Source organism: Notolabrus celidotus, chromosome 11 (genome assembly GCF_009762535.1).
Source record: "Notolabrus celidotus isolate fNotCel1 chromosome 11, fNotCel1.pri, whole genome shotgun sequence".
Classification (NCBI taxonomy): Eukaryota; Metazoa; Chordata; class Actinopteri; order Labriformes; family Labridae; genus Notolabrus; species Notolabrus celidotus.
Genome location: NC_048282.1, coordinates 24,600,181 through 24,616,769, shown reverse-complemented (window position 1 = coordinate 24,616,769; position 16,589 = coordinate 24,600,181). Strand labels below are relative to the sequence as shown.

Sequence of the window (16,589 nt, the reverse complement as noted above, 5' to 3'; positions counted from 1 at the left end):
ATCGCCTGGGTGTTATACCATAACGTAACAAAATAACTCTCTCTGCATTTTACCGGTACACTGGTTTCACCAGTGTATTCGATGCAGATTACTGACAACAAAAAGGTATCAAAAGTGCCTCTTATACACCTAATTTTACAGTACTTTTAACTGCACTTGAAAATGCACACTTTTAGTTGCATACTTTTAAGACCAAATTGAAATGTGCATTTAAAAATGAATACTATAAAGTTCACATTTCACTATTAACTAAAAAGTGAGTAAAAGTAAAAAGTAAACTCCCATTTTCAGTATACTTGAAAACACCTTTTAGTGCACTTGAACGTGAACACATTCAAGTACAATTGAAGTGTGCAATGTACAGTGTATTTGTAAGTTGATACTTTAAAGTGCAAATGTTTAAGTGTATACTCCAAAAAAAATCTTTGAATTTTTATTTGGATGTTCTCACATCAAGTGCACTTAACACAACTTTAAAGTAGACTTTGAATAGTTCAAAGTCTGTACACTTTTCTGTACACTTTTCTGTACACATTTATAGTATACTTATGTGAAAATGTTTAAGGGCATGCTGATCTAAAAGGCTCAATGAAAAGTGTACACTTAGATAAACTTGAAACAAACACATTTAATACTGTTTGAATGGACTCTTTTTAAACTACTTTAAAGTAAACATTTCAAGGTTACCTTAAAGTGAACACTTACATGTGCACACTTTTAAGCACAATTTAAATTTAAAAGTACAAAGGCTCCTTGAAAGATTTAAGTGCACTTGAAATGAAATATCTGCAAGTGGACTTAAACTAAAACACTTCAAAGTGTGCTCTTTTAAATGTACACTTTTTGGCTCTTATAAATGAACACTTTAAAGAGCTCCAAAGTGCACATTTGAAGTGGAACAATTAAAAATGCCTTTTAAAGAATACACTCAAAAGTGCTCTTTAAAGTGCACACTTTTCAGTACACTTAAAAGGAAAACTTTTAAGTGCACATATAAGTGTACACATTTAGTGCACTTGAAAGTCAATACTTTAATTACATATTAAGTGTATACTTTTTAGAGCTGAAAGCATGCTAGTAGGTTAGCCCAGCCATACATATATGTTTCAAAATGCTATAACTAATAATGCCTCATCTGAATGTCCAATCAGAAATACATTTTATCGCCTGGTTCTTTAGTGTGATGCAGTCTCTCTCTTAGCGTGCCTTTGTCAGTCTTTGCTTGCATGTTGGCAGCCACTGTAGTGCTTGCTTTCTGTAGGAAAACATATCCGATTTCTATCAAATGTTGCTAACATAGAAATAAAAGCAACAACTCACATCATGCTGGTATCATTCACAGCTGTCTAAAACTATTCTAATATTATTGTAGACTGTGTAAAAGTTGTATAGATAAGTGAGACATATTTAAGCTAACTGAAGCCCCTCAAATCTCTGAAGGACCTTTATTTGTCATGTCCCATCACATCCATCTTCTCATTCAACAAAGTTTCATGTTTTATTATATTTCTGAGCCTTTTTCTTTTTTCCTGTAGTTTTACTTTCTGTCATTGTGTGTTCTCCCGCCTGTTTACTTGCCTGGCCCTGATTGCTCTCACCTGTGCCTGATTAGTTTCACCTGTGTGATTAGTTCCACCATGGTGTATTGAGGCTTTTTCTTTCACTGTCTCAGTCTAATATTCATTTTGTTTATGTTCTTAAGTCTAAGTATTTTCCACTGTTTAGTTCTTGTGTTTTGGACTCCTGTTCTCCTGGAGCTTTCTGGATATTGGATATTTTATTTTTTACCTTCCGCCTGCCCAGTGGATATACTGTATATGTCTGCTTTGAAATGACTTCCTGATTTTGACCCTTGCCTTCCCAATCAACGGTAAGCCTTGTTTTTTTTTGTTGTTTGTTTTTTTAAATGTATCATTTACACTGCACCACCACATGTTTTCCTGTTGGAACTATAGATGATATAAGCCCTTTATGACTTGCCTTGAGGTTTCACTTAACATCAGTGCTGACTGAACTGTATCTTTTATCAATCTCAAGTCCTGAATATAAAAGTGCTCTCTCTCATACACTTATACACTAAAACTAATTTACAAAACACCACAATATAATTACTCAGTTCTCTGATAAATACTGATAAAACAGCATTTATAAATTTCTACATTTTGAACTGGGAACCTGATTGCATGATGATCAGGGCGTTAAGTACATACCTGTCTCAAAACCCATTATCCATCATCTGACAGAAATGCTTGTGGATGTACTACTTAGACTATAAATGGAAACCAGAACACTCTTGACACCTGAATTTAGTCCCATGACAACAGATTGCATTTTAAACAGGTTCTGAAAATAGAGTTATTACAAACATCTGAAATAGGGATTTCATCAGGGAATGACATACAGCACACACAATAGCAATAAGCTACTTTATAGTCCCACTAGAATAATAAAGCGGCAATTCTTGAATGCAGAATCTTAGAATCAGCATTGGAAATAGAACTTTCTGTTTACTGCCCACTCCATCATTTTGTTAGCAAACTAACCCCCAGCAATCAGAAGGTAATCATTTACAGCAGGAGTATTCAACTCAAATTGCAAGAGGTCCAGTTTGGGAGAATTTCTTGAAGCAAAGGTCCGCAAGATCATAATGTCTAACTATTTAGTGTGGTATACTGTAGCTGCATGTAATCAATACCTGACTGTCAACTCAAATAAATTTAGTATGATTCAAAAACTTTTAGAAAAAATCTTTAATCCAGGGTTTCCAACTTTGAGTGTCTGACAGGAGTGAGATTTTTATGACATGGACCTTATCACATATACTTGCATTTAATCACGTGCACTTATTTTGATCACACAGGATTGAACAGAAGAATGATCAGTGGTGGTCTCTGGCTGCTTCGAGGGGCTGGGGTGAGGAACATAGATCAGCACTAAAAAGAAAAACACAAAATGATTCATGTATGAATAACAAAAACAATGCATTCAAATCTCTGAAAGAAGCATACATTCCATTAAAATTGTATTTTATTTTTCATGGAATCTCTTTAAAACTAAGTAGTTCAATCTAAATCAGGAATAAAAAAGAAATAATAGTAATAACAACTGATTTAACACTTAAATCAATAAACACTCTCTGAGGTGTTTAACTAAACTCCCAAACCGGTGGCAGTCAAAGGTCCCAATCATTCAGGACTCACTTCAGATCTGAGTGGGTATGTTTGTTCAAAACCTTCATGTTTTGTCTCATAATGGCGTTTCACATTGGCTCTTTTAATGAGTGCCATGGTTTCATATGAGATATGCTGGTTTAGTTCTCCCAGTGGGAAGTATGAACAGAAATTAGTCTGTCCAGTCTGAATTAGATGCTCTATTTTCACTACGCACTTTTCTTTTATGGAGAGGGCCATTTGTTCCTCATTTTCTAAACTTTCTCCAGCGCAGTCGACTGTATCGCTCCCTTTCTCCGTCTCACTCCTCTGTATATCTCCTTTTGTTTTCTATAACTTTATCTCTATCTATTATTTTATTTTTCTACCTCCTTTTCCTATGTAACTTGCCTCTAACTGCCTGATCTGTATAGTTGTAGTGTTTACCGCCTGGCATGCACAGACTTGATTGGCTGAGTAGTATCGAGTGGGATGGCTTAACTTGCATGCAATTGGTCTGTACGGAAGCGCCCGTCAGATTTTTTATCAGAACTCTCTGTTTTGGCTGTAGGTCCAGGTCCATATGGGATGGCCGGTTAGTGACCTATGATTTACAGCACTAACTAAAAATAATACTTGAAGCACAATGTTTTATCTTTTGATCTTTACATGCAGATATTTATTTTGAAAGGATATTGTAGCATAAATTGTGTTAATTCGACATTAATCTGGCATCCTCTTGTTCTGCTAACCTCTGGCCTTGGAGGTGTACAATGCCTAATAAAAAAGAGAGACTGTAAAATCAATGAATTAAGATCCAGACAAGAGAACACAGAGGATATAACGATTTTACTTCTCAGCACTAAATTTAGTGTACCCAGTTAGACTTGATATGTTTGTTTTTTCTTCAGAGCTATCTGTACTGTACTCTATCACAGTTTATAGTGTATGGCGGGGGAGTAACATTGCAAAGCTGGAGGGCCTGGGCTTGTTTTTCGAAGAATGTGTCCAAAATATCTTTCAACAAGGGTGGTTGAGTGGGCATTATGCTAATACAGTTAAGATGACTATCTTTTCCTATTACCTTGAACTATTGGTTGTAAAATAAGTACAGGATTATGTACAGTGAGCCGATGGTTAAGTGGAGAGACACGACCCAGACGCCTTGGCATGGGTTAGGATTCTGTTTCACATAACCAGCAGTTCACTGCTTATTGGGCTGAAGATAAAAATTGACATTAAGTATTTATTTAAAAGTGATTTTATTGAAAGGAAATGAAGTGGCTCAGATTGAAAGTTGTGACAGAGACTACATGAGGTCCTGCTTGTGACGCGTCTTACCATAAATCAAAATCAAAGTCCAAAGTAAGTTTTCTATTTATTAACAAACACTCAAAATAAATCAATACCAAAAAAGATTGATATAAACAATGACAATGGCGATGATGGTGCACTGTAAAAATGACAACTAGCAATTGTTGAGCAAACAAACGTCTTCTGATTAATCAGACTCAAAATTATAGCTTACACATATGTAACTAATAAAATTGCATTTTCCCAGCAAACTTCTCCCTGTCGTTGACCTAATAAGGATTTCCATGTCAGTGTAACAAGGGTATGTGAGTTGCAATCTTGGCGCGCTTGTCTCGTTAGTCAATTTACATCTGCGCATGCCCAGTAAACTCCTCCGGGGTTTCCCAGTGGCCAGCGCAGAGTGGACTGCACCTGAACGAGTCTTTCTTGGTGGATGAAGTTTTACGGATGCATCAGAGACAGTCTCCCTCAGCTGGTAAGTAAATATGTTTTAAATAAAATGTAAATAGAAGTGTATTATTTTAACCTAAATTGGATTTGATTTGTATTCAATCTCTGAGTTAGCTTTGTTCGTTGAGGGTGGGAGAGGGTCAGTTTGTGGGGTTCGTTGGCGGGCATGATTAGCATCAGAACAAGATTAGCTAGCTGTCGAATACTTCCTTGACTCTCTCTCACACACACACCGCCACACATCGCACACAGACTCACGGTGCAGACACTGAAAATCCGCTAAATAAACGGTGTATGTGTTTGTGTTCGGTTAAAAAAACAGGAGATAGTTTCTTGACACTCTCTCTCTCTCTCTCTCTCTCTCTCTCTCTCTCTCTCTCTCTCTCTCTCTCTCTCTCTCTCTCTCTCTCTCTCACTCAGTCAGTCACACACACACACAGCGCAAAGACGCGCGGTTCGGACCATCGGACACACTGAAATCCGCTAAGTGAACGTGTGTTCGGTTCAAAATCAGAAGATAGTGTAATATTGATGCTACGAGACAAACTGGTCCGGTTTGCATGGGCTCTATTGTCACCTTAACACAAGCTACTGTGGGCCGTAGCCAACGCCAAAACAACAACTCTGATAATTTGGCTCTGTTTCATTCATCACCTTTTTCCGTCCCTCTCTACTCACTCACACACACATACACCTCCCGCCTCTATGCTAACTCACCCAATCACAAGCATTCTACCCCGTACAGATCCCTGTCATAGGTATCAGCAATGATTGACAGGCTTACAGCCTCTAACATAATGCTGGTCTGCCTCTGTCACATTCACTGACATTAGGGAAAACTCCGTAGTTGCTATAACATTAGTCTTCATTTGGACATTCAGTAACTAAACACCATGGTGGGAAACACCATAAAACCAATCATCTACTATAGATAATAGATTCACACACAGTGCGCACAGAACCCCGGCGCACACACACTTAAATCCGTTAAATGAATGGTGTGTGTTTGTGTTTGGTCCAAAAACGGGAGATAGTTTATATAACCACACACACACAGCGCGGGCCACAGCGCGCACAGAACCCCGGTGCGCACACGCGCACACACACACAAGTCCGCTAAATGAACGGTGTGTGTGTATGGGTTCGGTCCAAAAACCGAACATAGTTTATAGAGTCACACACACACACACACACACACACATACACACACACACACACCCACCACTCGGTGCGTGCCATAGCGAGCGAGCGCGCGTGTAAAAGTTAATACTAGACAAAAGTATTTCATAAAAGATGAAAAAGAAGACTTCTGGAGATTACAGTGAAGTGTTTGTAAACTTGAAGTCACTAAGGGGATCATAAATACTGTTTTTAAACATGCTTGTGTGCGTGTTTGGCTCAAGGAGTATGAGAGTTGAATAAAATAGTCAATTTAAGTATATTAGAAGAAATATTTTACGTGGTATAATTGCTTTGTTAAAATGTATGAGGGAGAACAACGTAATCAGATTTACAGTTTGTCATTTTTCAATGTTAATGAAGTGTTTTATGATGAAAGTTACTTAAATACAGCATTTAGTATTTGTTGGATATCTGTAAGTAGTAGATAGTAAAATTTAATTATTTGAGCAGTGGTAAACCAAATGTCTGAAATAAATTTAATTAACATATTGCTTTTCATGTCATGATGATGATTACAAGAATAGTGTTTAGAAGTTCAATGGTACTTGACTTATGTTGCGTTGTACTTTTATTTTAAAGATTCATTATTTTGTACAGAGTAGGCTACTTAAAGAACAGGTTTATTATTGTTACTCAGTCATCAATGCACTTTACCTTGTGTAAATAAAGCACATTTTATAATAGGATTGTTGAAATCTTTAGCCTTTTTTGGCATGGCTAGTTAAAGGATTAGAAACATTATTGTCATTGTATGCAATACAAATACATTTTGTTGGGGACAATCTTACAAAATTGAAAAATACAAACAGCAGATTAAAGAAAAGAGTAAACAATGCATAGTATATAAAGATGACACATAAATGATTGTAGTGCACAGAGTGACTGTATTGCAGCAAGCTTCAAAGTGCAGTAGTGATACACTCTAACTTAGAACACTAAAAATATGTTTACCATTTTTACTAAATTCACTTGTTCCTGTGATGTCATCAAAAATAAATTATCACAATTTTTAGGGGAAACTTTCTGGTTAATCAGACATTTAGGCCACATCAAATAGTCTGTGAAATATTGTTGGAATTTTGAATTGAAATCAGGGCTGTAATGTTATAGTTATTTGCAAATCATGATGTCTGGAAAAGAAACTGAATATGTCCTGTATTTGTCTCTCATTTCAGGGTTGGATGCATGCAGTGCAAATTTTGCAAATTTACAAGTTCCAGTCAAGAGACCCTTCTAAAACACTGTCGTCTTCGTCATGGAAAAGGTGCACGCTGGCCTTGTATTCATACAGACTGTGTATGTGTGTTCAAAACACCTGGTGCATTAAGATCACACCTCTCAAGGTCACACACATCTGTGAAAGTCCAGGAAAATTCAACTTTTCAATGTGAATTGTGTCATTTTAGAGAGATTTGCAGTGACAAAGCGTTTTTGAACCACCTTGGCCATCATTTAAAGAATCGTGAAACTGTGGCATGTCCATTTCTAAGCTGTTCCTTCAAAACAAATTTGCGTCCAACTTTCAGTTCTCACAGGAGTCGAAATCATAAAAATTTTACACTTAAAGATTTTAGAACCTTAGCCAGAGCCAGTAGTGAACACGAGGCAAATTATGATGAACAATCTGAATTTGAAGCAGGGACATCATCGCAAAATAGTTTGAGACCAGATGATGCTGATGAGACAGTCGAAGATGTGGACAGTGAGACACTTCAGCACAAGTTGGCTTCTCTCTTTCTGTCAATGCAAACAGTCTTACATGTTTCTAGAGATTCAATACAAAAGATTGTAGAGGATTTGCATGACCTGCTCTCTTTTTCTAGCAATGAGACTCTCAATAGTGTCAAAGAGATCCTTACAAAGCATAACATTGTAATAAGTGATACTGTTTTGCAAGAAATATCTAATACTATTGTTCAAACTAATCCACTCCTTTTAACAACATCTGAAAAAGGTTCCCTATCTACTGACCATAGAAGGAATTTATATTTCAAGGAACACTTTAGTGTTATAGAACCTACAGAATATCTTTATGACACTGCCCAAAAAGATGCATTTGTGTATGTTTCTGTCACTAACATACTTGAGACTTTACTAGGGCGAGCAGATTTTTTGGACAGAGTTGTATTTGATCAAGAAACATTATCTGGCAATTTTAACTCTTTTCAAGATGGCAAATATTTCAAGGAAAATAAGCTACTGAGCCAGCAAAACATTAGTATCAGTTTGGCATTGTATATTGATGATTTTGAAGTTTGTAACCCTCTGGGCACCTCTAGAAAACTTCACAAGATAACTGCAGTATATTGGGTTCTTCTAAATTTACCAGCCAGGTTCCGATCAAGTCTCACTTCAATTCAGCTAGCTCTCTTGGGTAAAAGTGTGGATGTCAAACAATACGGTTATGAAAAGTTTCTTGAGCCGTTGATTAAAGATTTAAGGTGTCTAGAAGAAGAGGGAATTTTTGTTGAAGTTGTTGATCAACTGGTAAAGGGCACTGTGTTCTGTGTGTGTGCCGATAACCTCGGAGCACACAGTCTTGCAGGGTTTTTTGAAAGTTTCAATGTTGATAAATTCTGCCGGTTTTGCTTGATAAGTCGGCAGCAAATAGCTACAACTGTAGAAATTGATTTTCAGTTGAGGGATGTTGATCAACACAACACTTTTTTGGAAGAGCTCAGACAGAATGACAACCTCCAAAGCATTTGTGGCATAAAAAGTGATTGTGTACTGAGAAAAAATCTACGGTTCTTTCATCCAATAACTGGATTTCCCCCAGATGTTTTGCATGACCTTTTTGAAGGGGTTATCCCTGTAGAATTGTGTTTGTGTTTAAAGAATCTGATTTCAAAAGGTTACATTACATTTGATGCATTAAACGAGTGCATAAATTCGTTTCCTTACAAGTATTCAGACAAGGTAAACAAACCACACAAAATTCCTAAAGGAAACTTTGCAAAATGCAGTGTTGGTGGTAATGGACATGAAAACTGGACACTTCTTCGCTTACTTCCTTTCATAATTGGAAGAAGGATACCAGAACAGGAGCCTGCATGGGAGATTTTAATGGACCTTAAAGAAATTGTGGACATTGTAGTGTCAAATAGACTCTCAGAGGAAACATTGTGTTACTTGTCTTGTAAACTACTGGATCATCGCAAGTTGCTCACCAGCACCTTTCCGGACTTCAGATTGAGGCCAAAACACCACTTCATTGACCACTACCCACATCTTATTCGCTGCTTTGGACCTTTAGTGGAATTGTGGACATTGAGGTTTGAAGCTAAGCATAGCTTCTTTAAGAGGGTGATCCATGACACCCGCAATTGGAAAAATGTGCTGCTAACTCTTTCCTCAAAACATCAGCAAATGATGGCATTGCATTTGGATCGTCAAAATCTTTTCAAGCCAAAACTATACATTGAAAATGTGACAGTGGTCAGGGTTTCAGAACTGGATCCATCACTTAAGTGTGAAATACAAAAGAAATACCCACATCTTGATAGTGTCTCTCTTGCAAAATCAGTTCACCTCTATGGAACACAGTATGCAAAGGACATGATTGTATCTGCTGGCCAGTGTGGTGGCCTTCCGGAATTCCACAAGATTGCAACAATTCTTGTCAATGCAGAGCAAGTGACTTTCATTTGTAAAAAACTTTCTTCGTGGTACCTTGAACATTTCAGGTCTTTTGAGCTGGTTGAACACCACTGTGCAGAAATTATTCTCTTGGATCAAGATATGCTCGCAGATTACCACCCTCTAGCAGCATACACAGTTGGTGGAAAGGTGATGGTGACCACAAGGACATTCATTCTTCATTAAAACATCTCAAAATGGTATGATAAGTTGCACCAACTGCTCATACAAAAAGTTCTATTCAATGAGAATTGTATTTAATTTGAATACTTCTAAATAATTGAAAGTTTACCATTTTGTGGTGCTGACAAATGCTTCATAACTTGTATGAAAAAAATTTAGTTGATTTTATTACACATTTGAAAAAAAAAAAAAAAAAAAAAGCCCAATGTTTCCTCTTGCTCAGCATTTAAAGACGCACTCACAGACATAGTAATTAGGTCATCAAACATAATCACTATAGAAATATTAAAAAATTGTCCATGTACAGGAATATTTTATAGGTTTTAAAGGTTTTCTAATCATGTTTCCCCTATTTTCCCTTTTCAGACTTTGTTACTCCGCGTGGTTGTCTCCCCCAAAGAAGCCCGCCGACTACAGCTTTCTCAAGTTCCTGAATCTGTAGCCCAACTTGTCGATGTGATAAAAGAAAGACTTGAGATTCAAGAAGACTTCTCACTCCAGTTTGAGGATCCAGACTTTGGAAATGCACTGTGCAACTTGACAGCAATGTCGGAATTGCCAGCTGAGCGCGCAGTCATTCATATCATATCGGACTGTGATTCATCTTCCACTGACCGTTCCACTAGTTCACTTTCCTCAACAGATACCATAAGTGTTCACTCTGACATGTTCAGCTCTAGCTATACTGACTCTATTCAGAGCAATTTGAGGCATCTCAACGAGTGGCCCTCTCCATTTCCTATCCCTAAGTTCTCACATGATGTTGAACTGAAATTGCGCAAGGGCAATGAGACTTATGAGAAGTCTAAGAAGGGCCTTGATGTTACAAGAGACATTAAAAGTGACATATTGGATAAAATTGCACAGGCAATTTTTGATATCAAAGGTTACCCTGAGAGAGATGAAATCGAATCAGTTGCTTCTTCACTGGTTCTCAAGTATCCGTGCCTAAAGGAACCAGGTAGCATCACAGGCTACGAAGGATGGAAAACAAGTATCCGTTACAAGCTTGGAAACTACAGGTCAAAGTTGCGTGAGGCAGGCTGCAATGAGGTGAATGTAAACAGCAAAAAGAAAAGGGGAGATGAAGATGGTGGTCCATTCATCCTGAAAAAGCCCAAACGTGGGGAGGTGAATCATGTTCCAAATCATCCCCAACACCATGATGATTCTTCTCTTGAAGAGGAAAGAGTTCTTCTAGTAGAAGAAATGAAGAAGAAAAAGAAGAACACAACATTGATACAGAACAAGATGGAGCTGACATTTTCCCTAAGACGTATAGAGGTTGTAGAGGGGCAGCCCATGGTGTCAGAGGTCCAGGAGAGATGGCCTGCACTGTTTACATTGGAGGAGGTAAGACTGTCCTCATTTCTTTAGTAACAGTGCTACAGTGTGTGTAATAAGGCATGAGTGATTTATATTAACTGTATTTAAACAAAAACTTGATCTACTGTGAAGTGTGGATGATATATTATTGAATTCTACCTTTACCCTGCTCTTTCAGTCAGTCAGTCCAGACAGACAGACAGACAAAGATGGAGATGGGAGGGGAGAGGAACAGAGAGACAGACAGACAGACAGACAGACAGACAGACAAAGATGGAGATGGGAGGGGAGAGGAATAGAGACAGACAGACAGACAGAAAGACAGACAAAGATGGAGATGGGAGGGGAGGGGAGAGGAACAGAGAGACAGACAGAAAGACAGACAAAGATGGAGATGGGAGGGGAGAGGAACAGAGAGACAGACAGACAGACAGACAGAAAGACAGACAAAGATGGAGATGGGAGGGGAGAGGAACAGACAGACAGGCAGACAGACAGACAGACAGACAGACAGACAAAGATGGAGATGGGAGGGGAGAGGAACAGAGAGACAGACAGACAGACAAAGATGGAGATGGGAGGGGAGAGGAACAGAGAGACAGACAGACAGACAAAGATGGAGATGGGAGGGGAGAGGAACAGACAGACAGACAGACAGACAAAGATGGAGATGGGAGGGGAGAGGAACAGAGAGACAGACAGACAAACATGGAGATGGGAGGGGAGAGGAACAGAGAGACAGACAGAAAGACAGACAGACAAAGATGGAGATGGGAGGGGAGAGGAACCGAGAGACAGGCAGACAGACAGACAGACAGACAAAGATGGAGATGGGAGGGGAGAGGAACAGAGAGACAGACAGACAGACAGACAAAGATGGAGATGGGAGGGGAGAGGAACAGAGAGACAGACAGACAGACAAAGATGGAGATGGGAGGGGAGAGGAACCGAGAGACAGGCAGACAGACAGACAGACAAACAAAGATGGAGATGGGAGGGGAGAGGAACAGAGAGACAGACAGACAGACAGACAAAGATGGAGATGGGAGGGGAGAGGAACAGAGAGACAGACAGACAGACAAAGATGGAGATGGGAGGGGAGAGGAACAGAGAGACAGACAGACAGACAGACAGACAGACAGACAGAAAGACAGACAAAGATGGAGATGGGAGGGGAGAGGAACAGAGAGACAGAGAGAGACAGACAGACAGACAGACAAAGATGGAGATGGGAGGGGAGAGGAACAGAGAGACAGACAGACAGACAAAGATGGAGATGGGAGGGGAGAGGAACAGAGAGACAGGGACAGACAGACAGACAGACAGACAGACAAAGATGGAGATGGGAGGGGAGAGGAACAGAGAGACAGACAGACAGACAGACAAAAAGACAGACAAAGATGGAGATGGGAGGGGAGAGGAACAGAGAGACAGACAGACAGACAGACAAAGATGGAGATGGGAGGGGAGAGGAACCGAGAGACAGACAGACAAAGATGGAGATGGGAGGGGAGAGGAACAGAGAGACAGACAAAGATGGAGATGGGAGGGGAGAGGAACAGAGAGACAGACAAAGATGGAGATGGGAGGGGAGAGGAACAGAGAGACAGACAGAAAGACAGACAGACAAAGATGGAGATGGGAGGGGAGAGGAACAGAGAGACAGACAGACAGACAAAGATGGAGATGGGAGGGGAGAGGAACAGAGAGACAGACAGACAGAAAGACAGACAAAGATGGAGATGGGAGGGGAGAGGAACCGAGAGACAGGCAGACAGACAGACAGACAGACAGACAGACAAAGAGGGAGATGGGAGGGGAGAGGAACAGAGAGACAGACAGACACAGATGGACACAGACTGACGGGCAAATGTAAAGATAAACAGAGCGAGTGAGACAGGCACACAGACAGAAATAAAAAGACGGAGAGGGAGAGAAAGATACAGTGGCAGAGTTGAGACCAAGAGAGAGGAAAAGACAGAAGAGTACGGTAGGAAAGAGAGAGAAAGAGACAAACGCATGCATTCAACACAGATTTACTGTTTTCTGTTTTCCCTTTTTGTTTTGTTTTATTCTGTTCTCAATTGATGGGCAGACAGACATAAAGAGGGAGAGAGATATAGAAAGGGGAAGAGATGGACAGAGAGGCAGATATAAACCTAGAGGCAAAGCTGCTGTAATGATGGAAGTTGTAGGTCAAATCAGAAAGGGAACCTGTGAGATCAGAAAGCATATTGACTCTTGGGACTCTGACTTTGAACAAAACTTTTTTTTTTTTGGTTCAGATTTCTCAGGAATTTCATCGGATCACCAGCAAAGATCTCTTGGAGACCTTCAGAGCATCCCTTGACATGTATGTGCCGCACCTACTGAGACTGTACCGGGCTAAGAGGGAAGCTTGTGGTCGGAAAATGGAAGACCTCCTTGATACACTTGATGAACAGGTGAGGAACATGTCCCATAGCACAGAATTGACAATTGCAAGGAAAACAATGTATTTGCATGTAATCCCGTCAAACATTTTAGATTCAGTGCTTTATCCTTCTCAATACTTTCAATAACTTTGTAGAAATACAGTATTGCACTATACTAATTAGTCTTTTTTTTTTCCCTCGATCCTCTTAAGACATCGGACATACTGTCTCATCGAAAGACAGCAGCAATGAAAGGTCTCCCCATCTTTGTCCGGGATGATGCCACAACATTTTTCCTCCAACGTTCAGTAAGTATTGGCACCTGTTGTTTCTGCTGTAACATATGACTCACAATTCTATCTTAACTTTTTAAAATTTTGTTTTTGATTGAATCACCTACAACTGAAGACAAGCATGTTACTAAAGTTAGTTTAAATCAGAAAAGTTTTGTCTTTTTTCTTCCATAACCCATCAGTAAGGCATGTGCTTTGTTTCCACAGGCCACTGAACCTGAAGACAGGGCTCTCAGCGGAGTGTCTGTTGCCATCCTCACCATCATTGAAGATGATGATGCGCCGAATGTATTGGATGTAGCTGTTGTGTTGGAAGGAGCCATTGTGCTGCATGACATGCCAGACCTCTGCACAGCCTTTGCATATCTCTTTGGCCTTTTGTATGCCATGAACATTGACTATCCAAAGCAGATGGCCTACACCTTTGAAGCAATTCAGACCATCTTCTTCGAGCTTGGATCTGTTCGCTCCCAGCGCACACGGTCTCTGAAAACAAAGCTATCACTGTAAACGTTCATCAAGATGCCTCCAGTGAGAAGGACAACTTAGTTCATGTCTGCGAGTTAATTCATGTTTCAAGTTCATTGTCAGTGCTTGTGTAAAATGTTTAGTAAATGCTTGCACATTGTCATCTTATGCACATAAGCCAGTTTTGCCTGTGGAAGTTGTGTGGTTTAGGCCCAACCAGGTTCATTGTCAGTGCTTGTGTAAAATGTTTAGTAAATGCTTGCACCATGGTCATTTTAAGAACATCAGCCAGTTTTGCCTGTGGAAGTTGTGTGGTTTAGGCCCAACCAAGTTCATTGTCAGTGCTTGTGTAAAATGTTTAGTAAATGCTTGCACATTGTCATTTTAAGCACATCAGCCAGTTTTGCCTGTGGAAGTTGTGTGGTTTAGGCCAAACCAGGATCATTGTTCAGTTAAAACTTCAGTATATGAACATGCAGTCATTTCAAGCATGTAAGTCCCTTTTGTGAAATCCTGTGAACATTTGTGGATAGGTGAGATGCTAGTTGAATAGGCTTTTGTCTTTAATTTTTGTTTTATCATTTAATGTTCTAAAGTGTTTGAGGCCCAGCAGGTCTTTCATGGATCACAAAAATGTATGATCACAAAGGCAGTTAGGATCTTTTTTTTCACTGTCAAGAGTTTTATAATATGACGGCACGTTTGATTGTACTTGAGGCCAGACCTCAGTGTTTATATTGACATTTGAATGTCACGTGGAATAAAAGTTGTTCTGCTTTATTTCAGATGTGCTATTTGGATTTATTTATAGAAAGCATTGCTTAAATCGCATACTTCATTTAAGTCAAAATTTTGTCTGAAATGATTAAGAATTTTAAGTTTATTGAACAAGAATATCCATTTTTGTTGAAGGTGGAAATTCATGGCAATGAAGCTAGCTTTTCATTGTTGGGCTCACAAAAATATTGAGTAGTACCAATACAAAGTTTTATCCCACTGAATGAGGAATTGTAGGTTTATTCAATTAGAATATCTGCATCGATTGAACATAAAAATAAGTGGCATTGGAGCAAGAATTTTATTGTTGTCTGGACTAGAATATCATAAATGGGTGAACAAGAAAATCCAAGTTGACAGAACTTGTGTCCTAACTTGATAATTTGAGTTATGTGAACAACTTGCATAGTAAGTTGAGAAAACTCAAAAATTGATTGCATCATGTTGCCTTGATATTTTGAGTTTTCCTGGCCTTTTCTTTTTAACAGTGTGGCAGTGGCGGTCAACAAAAAATGCTCAATCCCACTCACCCTCTTTGTACACCTCCCGCCACCCAACTGAATAGGTACTTAAAAGGTTATCCACACCCATGAACCCAAACCCGGAAATGAAGTAAGCAATAAAAAAGGAAATAATCATGATTAACAAATAAGACAGAAGATCAACATTATGGCCCCTACAGGAAATATATACATCATTAAAAACAATATTCCAATACATTTGGTTGTTGGTAATGTTCACATGGCAATGGTGTTCTCATTAGCCTATCAGCAGTTTGAATTAGTTAAGTCAAAACATTGACATTTTCTTAATAGATTTTTGAAGGCATTTTCTTTTCACTCTACCAGTCCTGTAACTCTATCAAAGCCCATACTGTGTTGTGGTTTGAGGTTGTGTAGTGTCTGTTCTCTTTAATTTGGTTTACATCACTTACACAAAGCTCCTTGTGTGTTTTAACATCTCTAGATAGTTTCTGCTCCGGTTTCACACTTCTCATTTTATTGTCCCTGCTGGTAACTGGTCAGCAATTAACTATCAGTACAAAGTTTTGTGTTCTCCAAATAAATTACCAGAAATATCCTCCACATTGTTAAGCAGTGCTATCAGAAAAAAAATCTTTGCCACACTGTTATCAGGGAGAGGGTGAATCATAAACAGTATGCGGTACAATTCAGCAGATTGATTTGACATGTGAGATCAGGTTGTCCCGAGCATCGTCTTTGCCATTCAGAATGAATTACTGTTGTTGAAGGGTTTTGACCAATCAGAATCAAGTATTTAACACAGCCAAGTAAAAAGATATTTTTTATCTTTCAAAAATCATTCGGCATTTGAGACCGCACACCTAAGCAGTGAATTAAATTCATGCACTTGTGCTGTTCATTTAAAAATCT

At 39.0% G+C, this 16,589-nt stretch overlaps 1 protein-coding gene and 1 long non-coding RNA gene across 6 annotated transcripts in view; both read left to right on the top strand.

Moving 5' to 3' along the window:
* Window positions 1-1,645: 1,645 nt before the first annotated feature.
* LOC117821310 overlaps window positions 1,646-16,589 on the top strand; it is a 59,557-nt gene continuing 44,613 nt past the window's right edge. Inside the window, exons 1-2 of one of the 2 annotated variants that reach the window (XR_004632941.1) lie at window positions 1,646-1,870; window positions 2,861-2,913. This is a non-coding gene — a long non-coding RNA (uncharacterized LOC117821310). The remainder of the gene's footprint in view (window positions 1,871-2,860; window positions 2,914-16,589) is intronic. The other variant, XR_004632940.1, reaches the window with a different exon arrangement.
* On the top strand, window positions 4,726-15,198 carry LOC117821307. Of its 4 annotated transcripts, XM_034695497.1 has the most exons (6): window positions 4,726-4,938; window positions 7,271-7,359; window positions 10,284-11,270; window positions 13,529-13,687; window positions 13,870-13,965; window positions 14,158-15,195. In XM_034695497.1, the coding sequence occupies exons 2-6, from the start codon at window positions 7,351-7,353 to the stop codon at window positions 14,458-14,460; spliced, it is 1,554 nt and encodes a 517-aa protein (XP_034551388.1). In that variant the 5' UTR covers window positions 4,726-4,938; window positions 7,271-7,350; the 3' UTR covers window positions 14,461-15,195. The 4 variants fall into 4 exon arrangements, 3 of the variants coding, with proteins under 3 accessions (XP_034551388.1, XP_034551387.1, XP_034551389.1); XR_004632939.1 differs by lacking the exons at window positions 4,726-4,938; window positions 7,271-7,359 and adding an exon at window positions 7,469-9,934 and having other exon boundaries at window positions 14,158-15,198; XM_034695496.1 differs by lacking the exons at window positions 4,726-4,938; window positions 7,271-7,359 and adding an exon at window positions 7,735-8,041 and having other exon boundaries at window positions 10,250-11,270.